The sequence below is a fragment of the Rattus rattus genome, chromosome 7 (genome assembly GCF_011064425.1).
Source record: "Rattus rattus isolate New Zealand chromosome 7, Rrattus_CSIRO_v1, whole genome shotgun sequence".
NCBI lineage: Eukaryota > Metazoa > Chordata > Mammalia > Rodentia > Muridae > Rattus > Rattus rattus.
This window is the reverse complement of record NC_046160.1, coordinates 119,819,187-119,830,255: the sequence shown is the minus strand read 5'-3', so window position 1 is coordinate 119,830,255 and position 11,069 is coordinate 119,819,187. Positions and strand designations below refer to the sequence as shown.

The 11,069-nt window shown below is 43.7% G+C and overlaps 1 protein-coding gene across 5 annotated transcripts in view; it reads right to left on the bottom strand.

Moving 5' to 3' along the window:
• Window positions 1–10,607, bottom strand: part of LOC116905405 (WD repeat-containing protein 60-like) — a 29,311-nt gene extending 18,704 nt beyond the window's left edge. Inside the window, exons 1-4 of one of the 5 annotated variants that reach the window (XM_032908365.1) lie at window positions 10,432–10,607; window positions 4,946–4,999; window positions 3,548–3,980; window positions 2,085–2,176 (exon numbers count right to left, since the gene is read on the bottom strand). In XM_032908365.1, coding sequence (XP_032764256.1) covers window positions 2,085–2,176; window positions 3,548–3,980; window positions 4,946–4,999; window positions 10,432–10,446 — 594 coding nt within the window. In that variant the 5' untranslated portion in view covers window positions 10,447–10,607. The other 4 variants (XM_032908366.1, XM_032908363.1, XM_032908367.1 and 1 more) reach the window with 4 other exon arrangements.
• Window positions 10,608–11,069: the final 462 nt, after the last annotated feature.

Here is an 11,069-nt window from a genome sequence, read left to right as displayed (position 1 = left end):
AAGCGAGATCATGTAAGCCTAGATGTCTTCTATCTGACTTAAAAACCGTCCAAATTCCTCAGGATGAGGGTCTGGATGGCCCTGTGTTATGGCTTGGTCTCCAGGATGCCACTGCTGGGAGGTCCTGTGGACCTTCAGGAAGGTCAGCCATGTGAAAAGCTGAGGGGACTTTGGGTCTCAGCTTCCTATTCCTCCCTCCCATCTCTAATCCCTGAATAAACGGAGTGTTAGTAAATTGCCTCTTCTATGCATTCCTACAATGTCCTACCTCTTTACAACAGGCCCAACAAGTCATGGGCTGAAGGTTCCAATTCTATGAATCAAAGTCAATCTTTCTTTTTTATAAATTGATTTCCTTGGATATTCTATTATAGTGACAGAAAACTAATACAGACACACAGCAAAACAAACAGCATTTGCCTTCTATGTTTCTCCACCACATTCTTAATTTGTTCCCTCAGCTTTAGCTCCATAGCCCCTGCTGCAGAGACTCTGACTTCTCTAGGAAACCAGTCCCTGTGGTCAATGCCAGCAGTGTGGTGCTGGTGTCTCTATGTAGTAATGTGGCCTGTCATTGTCTCTTAATTGTTGCTCATTTGCACCCAGAAAAGGAGCCTTGCAAGGAAAGGCTGTGATCTAGTCATCTTCTCATCCCAACACCACCACCAAAGTTCAGTGAGTCACTCATGACACAAGTCACAGCCGTTACTGTGACGATATTCCAGCTCTGACTCCATCTGGGAACCTTCAAGGCAGACCCCAAGCAAGCCTGACTTGGTCCAGCCCAGCTGAGGTTCACTCTGCTACCTCCTGTGTCATCCCTTGACTATGTTCCTTCTAACCAGTCTGGGGACATGGAAGAGTCTCTGTAATGTCCTTCCTTGGTCCTTGTCAACTCCAGTCCACCCTGTGTATCTCTGCCAGGAAAGTATTTCTAGAGAAAATATCTCTGACTGAGGCCCTTAGATCACTTGCCAAATAAACTATGAGGATTAAAAAGCTAAGTCTAGGGGTTGGGGATTTAGCTCAGTGGTAGAGCGCTTGCCTAGCAAGTGCAAGGCCCTGGGTTCGGTCACCAGCTCTGGAAAAAAAAAAAAAAAAAAAGTAAGTCTACAGGGCCTTTCCTTTAATAGACCTATAACAAAACCCAGACAACTATTTACATTACAACTATTACATGGAGGAGAAAGGACTTGTTAAGTATTCTGTGCACCAAAGGACAGACTTATCTATGTCATAATTTGCACTTACTTACAAAAATTACAGATTCTTCAAATTAAATAAAAGAGCAACATAAATGCCTGACAAAGAGTTAATTTTTTAAAATACACTCAAGCCTAGCCACTAGAAGGTAAGTGTTACACACGTGAAAATTAATGAACAGTAGTTAACTTCCCTAAGTCCACACCCACATAGGGTACAGGAAGAATCCATTCTAATGTTCTTTATCGAAGGATAATTTTAAAAAGTGGTGTCCTAGCTAGTCATGTGTCAGCTTGACACAAGGTGGAGTCATCTGAAAGCAGTGAACCTCAAGTGAGGAAATGCTTCGAGAGATCCAGCTGTAGGGCATTTTCTTAATTAGTGATTGACGGGGGAGGGCCCAGCCCATTGTAGGTGGTGCCATCCCTGGGTTGGTGGTCCTGGGTTCTATAAGCAGGCTGTGCAAGTCAGTAAGCAGCACTCTCCATGGCCTCTGCATCAGCTCCTGCCTCCAGGTTCCAGCCCTGCTTGAGTTTCCTCCAGACTTTTTTCGATGATGGAAAGTGGAAACAAATGTGGAAGTGTAAAACCAAATAAACCCTTTCCTCCCCAGGTTGCTTTTTGGTCGTTGTGTTTTGTCACAGCAATAGTGACCCCACCTAAGACAACTTAAGTGACACATACCAATCATCCTAATATGGAGATTAAACACTATACGTATACACTGAAGTGTCACACTCTGCCCTCTAAATATGTATAACTATTACACAGCAATTAGAAGCCAAAAATGTATTTTAAAAAGGAAGTGCCCAGAACCTCCATTTCCTGTGGATGAGCAGTGCTTCCCGGGTGCTCTGCTGGCCTGGGCCTGGGCGCCTCACCTTCCGTTCTCGGTATCTTCTTTCTCTATCTTCATCCACTCTTTCAGAGTCTTCGTCTCTCCTTTCTCTTTCCTCCATTCGTAATTTACTTGCTAAAAAACACAACAGCACATTTTTAACATTCACAATCTTTATCGTACCAAGAAGACCACTTAACAACTTGCTGTAGACTTTACTATTGCACATATGTCGTAAATTTGTATCGTAAAACATTCTTCAACTAAAACTCATTCTCAAAACTCAAGAGTAACAAGGGCCAGGGTTGGGGATTTAGCTCAGCGGAAGAGCGCTTGCCTAGCGAGCGCAAGGCCCAGGGTTCGGTCCCCAGCTCCAAAAAAAAGAAAAAAAAAAAGAGTAACAAGGGCCAGAATCTAAACTTAAAGTGGGGAGGAGTATGGCAGGCTCAGACAGAAAGTTCTCCCCTCTCCCAGCTTGTTATTAAGACAAGTGGGTAAATGTCTGTGTACCCATGGGAGTAGAGAGCAGCCTCACGGATAAGGTCTGACAGGAAGTTGAAGACTATCAGGCAGTTGCTGCTGAGAGGGTGAGTCTCCGTCACCTTGGTGCTGTTGATGTCCAAAGTACTACTGAGTACAGACGCACCAGCTATAGCTGACACCTCATCAGCTTACAGTCAAGAAAACCCAAAGGGCAGGGTTTTCACTTAGGGTGACCTTGCCTACCATGTACAACAGCCCTGAGCTGGAGCCCCAATATTGCAATAAAACTAACACTTTGGTGGAATACTTTTATTAAAGTGCTTTATTTTTGTTTATTCACAGAGAGTTAAGATGTATTGCGATATTAAGTTTAAGAAAGAATTTCAAAAGTTAAAAACACTAGTAAATATAAGAAAATGTTTCCTTTGTTGATTGGATTTTTTTTTAAGCTCACATTAACGAGCATGGAGAATAGGAAATTGGCTTTGTTTCCTAAATCCAAAGGTAAAGCACCCATGAAAACCTCAGAGAAAATAAACGATGAACTCAAAGGAAAAATGTTTTAAACAGTGAGAAGTCTTAAACAAAATACAGGCCAAGAAAATGGCTCAGCACGTAAAAGTGCCAGCCAGTCAAACCTGACAAAACCAGAACCTATGTAGCTGGATACAACTGCACTCATGTATGTGCATTCCTACCACAGGATGGAAAATAAGGAAAACAGAATCAGCTAGACTCTCTCAGGCCAGCTAGCCTAAAGCATATAACATGGCAGATAGAGACCCCATCTCAATGGGGAAGGCAAGAACCAACTCCTGAATGTTATCCTCTAACCTCCACTCGGAGCATGGCTGGCACGCACGCACGCACGCACGCACGCACGCACGCACGCACGCACGCACGCACGCACGCAGACATCAGTCAATCAATTGAGCAACTCATCAACAGCCAGGAAATACAGCGGACAAACTAACAAGCAGCCTGGGTGACAGCACAGGTGTAGTCTGTGATGCAGAGACGCACCTGTATGAACTTTCTTTTCCACTTTCTCCAGCATCTGCCGGCCACGCACATCTCGACCCAGGAGGTCATGATAGGCCATGGACTGCCTGAGCTCTTCTTTCCTGACCCTTCTGTCTTTCTCTCTCTCTCTGTCCTTGCCGCGACTATGAGACTTCTCTGCTTCTTGGTCTCGATGTTTCTCTTTCGGCTTGTCTTTCTCACGGTCTTTCCCATCTTTCCTCCTTTCCTTGTGCCTCTCCCGGTCTCGTTCCCCACGGGGATGTTCTGTGGAGCTGTACAGGTCTCTCTCCACTGTCTTCTCCTTGTGCCGGGCCTCTCGGTCTGTGTCCCTGCTCTTGTGCTCTCTGTATTCAGGAGTGCCCAACTCTGAGTCCTTGTGCATCTTCTTTTCTCTGAGTTTCTTCTCTTCCTTGGGACTACCTGATTGTGCAGCCTAGAACAACACAGAAAGATCTTCCTTGACTATGAAATCACACATGCATTTACTATCACTATCTGGACAGAAAGACTCATCTACAGCACTTTACAAATCACTGGCTGTAACTTGCCTTCTCAGTCCAGCAAGATGGAAGGCAGAACTGATGAATATTCTTAGCATACTAACCGCAGTCCTACCTAACATGTCTGTGAATGTTAACTACAAACCCATGTATGTGCTGATTGGCAAATCAACCTGAAGTACAACATGGGAGGCATGATCCAGCAGCAGTCTTGCCTAGCCCACGGACATGAGTTTAAACTTAGTACTGCACAGAAGTGAAGCAATAAAATATAACCTATAACAGAAAGATACAATGAAGTTGTAGTTTAAAGTTGCTGAGCCAAGAACCACTTGGTTACTACACAGACAATAAAGCTAGTTGGGCATGGTGGCTCATGCCTTTAATCCTAGCAGAAGCAGTGGATCTCTGTGAATTCCAGACTATCTGGTTTGTATAAGTTCCAGGGTAGCTAGGGCTACACAGTCAGACCCTGTGTCGAGAAGAACAGAGCCAAGCACGAGTGCCAAGAATCATCCGAATCCTCAGGAGAACAAGACAGGAGAATCAGAGCCACTTCAATCCAAGGCCAGCTACAGAGGGAGTCCCTGTTTAAAACTAATTAATTAAGTAATGAATGAATTGAGATCTTTATTATAACATTTCTGGAGGACTAAACCTCAATCACAAAACTCAAACTTGTGGGGCTACCAGAATGGGCTACAAACAGGGCACCTCAGTCAATGCAGAACCATACCCTAAAATATTCCAGAAGCATTAACTACCTACCTTCCTCTTTGACTCAAAAATGCCTTTGAAATGAACTTCTTGTAACCAAAGGGTTCTGAGCCTGGTCACACTGTCCAAAAGCCCACAGAGGTTCATGTGACATCCACGCCAAGACTTTAAAATATATTACCTTAAGGTGTCTTCTGAGGTCATCTGCTTTCCAAGTATCATCTTTGGTTCTTCTCTAAATAGCAAAGTACAAAGCCCGAATTACCAAGTCAGGCATGGCAGCACACACCCACATCCTAGCACTTAGAAAGCTTAGACAGGAAGATTCTAAGTTCCAAGCAAGCTTAGGCAATACAAGGAGGTCCTGGGGGGGGAATTTTTAAACAACAAATTTTGTGTTTCCATTATACTATTTGTAACAAAAATAATTAACTAGAAAGTACTTTTTATTTTCTAGTTTTGCTTTCCTATTAAAATGAAAGCTAATCCAATACAGGCCAAGAATGGGGCCCACACCCGTAATCCAGGCACTTGGGTAGCCAAAGCAGGAGGATACAGAGTTTGAAGACAACCTCAGACACACAGAGATACTCTGTCTCAAAAGAAAACAGAAAAGAGACAAAGATTTGTTTAAACTATTTACTAGTCTAAAGTGATCCATAATTATTGCAGGGCCCATTCATTTGGCTATTTGAAAAACTATTACCAAGTAATAAAGAAAGCAAAGTTACAATGGCAGTTAACTAACAGATTGAGGGCAAGCATTCTGTGACCACATGTCAGATGTGACTAGAAAGATGACTCAGCTTTTAAGAGCAGCGGCTTCTTTCTAAAAGAACCTATGCTCAAGTCCCATAACCTACACAGCAGCTTACAACTGTCGATAACTCCAGTATCTGGCCTCCTCATAAAACAGGCAATGTGGAGTACACACACATACAGGCAAAACACCCATACACAGATTTTTATTTCAATGAGCAAACAAACAAACTGCCAGAAAACACTTTTCAGATAGGCCACAGAAAACTCTCTCCTCCCAAACGCTGAGCACAGGACTGTGTCTGAGAGTTCTACTTCTTTGGCTGTTGTTGGCCCACCCTAGGCTAGAAGAATGCTGTGTGACTGCCTTCCTTGGGCTACCCAGTACAGGAGCTCAGATGTAAAGAAGGAAGGTAGCAGTGCAGGAGAAAGCCCACATGCAGATGTTCCAGCTAAGCAGAGCAGAGGCCTCACAGGTCAGCTCAGTGGCCAGAATGTCACCATGTACAAGCCCCAAACCTGCATCTGCCTATTTGAAACCCCAGATGTCAGAGGAGCAGAATTAAGCAACCTGAGTTATATGTGATCCCCAATTCCCAGTCTACAGAATACATGAGCAAAATAAAAAAAATCAGTGATATTCTAACAATTAAACTTAAAGTGATTTTTTTTTCATATAAAATAGCATCTAATGTACTTCAGATGCTATATTGAGTCAAATACACTAGTTGGATCTCATAAACCTGTCAAGAAAAGTAATGGGGACAAGAGAAGTAGCTCAGCTGATAAAGGGTTTGCCTCAAAAGTGTAAGGAACTGCCTGGAATGGTGGTCCATGTCTTTCTTTAATCCCAGCACTCAGGAGACAGATCTCTGAGTTGAGGCCAATTTGGTCTACAACCAGTGAGCCAGGACAGCCAGAAATACACAAAGAAACCCTGTCTCAGAAAACCAACAAACGAACAAACTACAAAGCCAACAAAAGTGTGAGGAACTCATGTTTAGTGGCCTGATGTGGCCCTTCTCCCAGCACCTCCATCCCCTAGGGCTTCGGCCTTTTGCTGCAGACCCAGTGCCCGCCACGCCCCCCATCTTCCCCATGACCTCTTTAGCCTTTTCTTCCAGCCCACCCCTCTCCTTTGTGACCCTACCAACCAGCAGACTCACTCTCTACTGGGGACCCCACAACCACAGCACTGGGATGAGACTCAGGTCCAGGAGACCCATATGCATCACCCTTTCCCCCTTCCTGTCCTGTGCACAGGAGTTCCTCCTCCCAGGCCACCTCCATCCACTAGGTACTAGGCCTGTTGGTACAGACTCAGGGTCTCCCTCTCACTCTTTCCTTCTACCCCATTTCCATCCCTCTGTCACTCCCCACTGACTCACAGAATAGCTCTCTACCAAGGAATCCACAATCACCTTCTTTGTCCGGGAACTAGAACCACTTTCTACCAGAAAGCCCACAGCCACCAACATTGGCTAGGATGCAGGGTGTGCAACTGCAACCATAGAACAGAACACCCACAATATAAAGACAAGAGCAGATTCTATACCAAGAAACACTTCAAATATCTGAACTCCAGATACCTAGATCCCAGCACAAAAACATAAACATGAACCAGAAGGCAATGTGCCTCCTCCAGGACCAACACCCTCTGTCACAGACAAAGAGAAAAGCAGTTTAGCTGAAGCACAAGACAGGGGTTTCCAAACAGCAAATACAAATATGTCCAAGGGCCTTAAAGAGGATATGAATAAAAGCCTTAATAAAGACTGTGAACACACGCACGCACGCACGCACCCACACGCACACACACACATACAACCAGTTAAGAGAAATAATGAAAACAATTCAAGACATGAAGAAATAGAATCACTAAAGAAAATCCAAACTGAAATAAATCTGGAACTCAAAGACTCAGAATCTCAAACAAAAACCTCAAGATAAGGCCCACCAATGGATTAAGACATGAAAGAGAATTTCAGGTCTGAAGACGAAGAAGAAGAAATGGATAGCTCAATCACAGAAAGTGTTAAACCTAAAATAAGACGTCCAGGAAACTCCGAGCACTATGAAAAGATCAAACCTATGAATAATACATGTAGAGGAAGAAGAGACCCAGATTGAAGGCATAGTAAATATTTTTTAATAAAATCATAGAAGGAACATTTCCCAACCTAAAGAAAAACATGCTTATCAAGTTAAAAGAGGTATGCAGAATACCAAATAGACAGAACCAGAAAGAAACTCCCTAAACACATAATAATCAAAACACTAAATGTATGGAACAAAAGATGTGGTCAGGGAAAAGGACCAAGTCACATATAAAGACAGGCCCATTAGAGTAACATCTGACTTTTCAATAGCGATCCTATTTTTTTTTTAAAGATTTATTTATTTCATGTATGTAGGTACACTGTCGCTATCTTCAGACACACCAGAAGAGGGCATCAGATCTCATTACAGATGGTTGTGAGCCACCATGTGGTTGCTGGGAACTGAACTCAAGACCTCTGGAAGAGCAGTGAGTGCTCTTAACTGCTGAGCCATCTCTCCAGCCCTCAATAGAGATTTTAAAAGCCAGGAAGGACATAGACAGATGTTCTATAAGTTCTGAGAGACCACAGATGCCAGCCCAGACTACTCTACCCAGCAAAACTATCAATCAAATATATATATGAATGATACAAAAAAAAAAAAATTGGCTGTCCACTAACCAGTTCTTCAGAAGGTACTCAAGGAAAACTACATACTGAAGAGAAAGTTGACTGTACATACACCAGAGGACTAAGGGTTAAACAATTCCAAAACAGTAAATCAAGGGTAGGATTTATCCCACAGCAACAAAACAACAGGAATTATAAAATCTGCTCATTAAGAGCTCTCAAGATCAGTAGTCTCAATTCCCCAATAAAACGGCATAGGTTAGCAGATTAGATTAGAAAACAGGGTCCATCTTTCTGCTGCATCCAGGAAACAAACCTCACTATGAACGACAGGCGAAAGATATCCCAAGCAAATGGACCACGAAAAGAGCAGGTGTAGCCATTTTAGTATGTGACAAAGTAGACTTCAAGCCAAAACTAAACAGAAGAGATAGAGAACGACATACACGTCAAAGGGAAAAAAATCTCTCAAAAGGAAAAAAATAATATCACTGTTAGCATTTCTCCTGGGCTCCACCCCAGTTACCTGGCAATAGCAAGTGTGCCTGACTCACTGTAAAAGGGGCTGCTTGCCCTCTCCTCATTCCCTTCTCTTCTCTTGCTCTCTTACCCCCTTCCCCTCTGTCCCTTCCCTCCCCATCCCCTTCCTGCCCCCTCTCCACATGTTAATGGCTGGCCTCTCTCCCTCCCCCCCCTCTCTCTCTGTCTCTCTCTCTCTCTCCCCCTCTCTCTGTTTCTCTGTCTCTGCTACCCCCTCAACTCCCCTCCCCATGCTCTAAATAAACTCTATTCTACTCTACACCCTTAGTGTGGCTGTTACCTCAGGGGGATGGGATGTTTCAGCATGGGCCCATAGAGGCACTCCCTTTCCCTGATAACATACCATGCCCCCACTAAACATATCCCTGGCTTCTTTTTCTTTTTTATAAAACACAACAAGTGCAATTCTAAACATTTATACTCCAGACATGAGAATACCTATGTTCATAAAAGAAACACTACTACAGATAAAAATCGCATATTAACCTTCATATTCAAATACCTGACTTCCATCAACAGACAGGTCATCCAGACAAAAACTAAACAGAGAAGTTGCTGGAGTTTTAAAAAGCAAATAAAAAAACAAAACAAACAAAAAATATCGTAAGTCAAACTGACACAACACACACACACACACACACACACACAAATTCCACCCAAACTCTAAAGAATATACTTTCTTTTCTGAAGCTCATAATCACGTATTAGAACACAAGGCAAGCCTCAATACATATAAGAAAACTGAAATAATACCCTGAATTCTATCTGACCACCATGGATTAATGCTGGATATCAACAACAGAAATGATAGAAAGCACACAAACTTGTGGACACTGAACAATCTATACAACTGAATGAAAACTGAGTCAAGACAGAAATCACACAGGGAAATAAAAACTTGTTAGAACTGAATGAAATACAACATAGTCAAACCCACAAAACACATTGAACACAGTTTGTTAGATGCACTAAGTGCCTCCATCAAAAAACTAGAGAGGTTTTTATATTGGCAACTTCATGATGCACCTGACAGTCCTAGAAAAACAAGAACAAATAGTACCCCCCAAAAGACTAGATGGCAAGGAAAAAAAAATCAAACTCAGGGCTGAAAATCAAAGAAACTGTAACGACAACACAAAGCAGTATGAAGAATCAATGGAACCATGAGCTGATTCTTTGAGAAAAAAATCAACAAAACGGGCAAACTTTTACCCAGTAAACCAGAAGATGGAAGGTGAAGTTAATTAAAGCAGACAAGGGTCCGTTATAATGGACGCTAAGGTAATTCGTAGGATTTATCATGGGTAATTGATGGGATCATAAGGACAAGCTTTAAAAACATGTGTTCCACCAAACCGGAAAACCTAAGAGATGGATTTTTGATATATACTACCTACCAAAGTTAGAGCCAACAACCTTCTACCTTAAAGAGACTCATGTTTCACCTTTCGGCATTTTTTTTTCAGGTGTCCTGTGACTTCCTTAAGTTGACACTCAGCCACGCCTCTGGATGAGTCCAGAAACTCCTCCACAAACCGCACCTGGAGCTAAGAAGTGAGAGGCATCAGCAGAGCTGAGACCTCGACCCAAACTCCGCCTCCAGCTCTCTCCTAAGTTCAGGCCGAGGAGAAACCCGGTCTCCATTGCCAAGAAAGAGTAGAGGAACGCGGGCGCCGGCCGGGCCCCGCGGCACACCGACCTTCCCAGGCTCCATCGCTCCTCGAGGCCCGGGCAGCCGCGTGTCTTCAGCCCAACAGGCGCGGGCCACCGGAGGAAGACAAGCCCGCCGTCGCTCAGCTCGACTAGCCTTGCCAGGGCCTGCCGCGACGCGGGTCCCGGGAGGGCCGGCGTCCCCGCTTCCTAGCAACGGGCCGAAGTCGCTGGCCCAGCATGCCCCGCGGCTGTTCCCAGTACGCTTGCGCGTACTCCCCACCCCACCCCACCTCTTTTGTAAACAGGCGGGAGCGGTATCTTAGGTCTAGAGTTTCTTTGTCTCATCCTTGATTGAACCCCACAGTTGACCAGGAGAGATGAGAGGAAAACGGTGATTGAGCTTTATACTTGAACAAGGCTTTACCTCTTAAAAATCACTCTAGTTGTGGTCTAGAGTGGCAGCGCACACCTTTAATTCCATTACAATGGAGAAAGGACAGAAGGATCTGTGAGTTCAAGACCAGGCTGTCTACCAAGTGATACATAAGAAGTATCTGGAAAGTAGCTGCTGAAAGGTTAAGGATTCTGTTAACATTCTGAGCTTTTTCTGCAGACGAGAAATTTTCTTTTCACACACTTTTTCTACTGTATCCCAGGTTAGATTTTGGTTTTCCACTTGCTCAA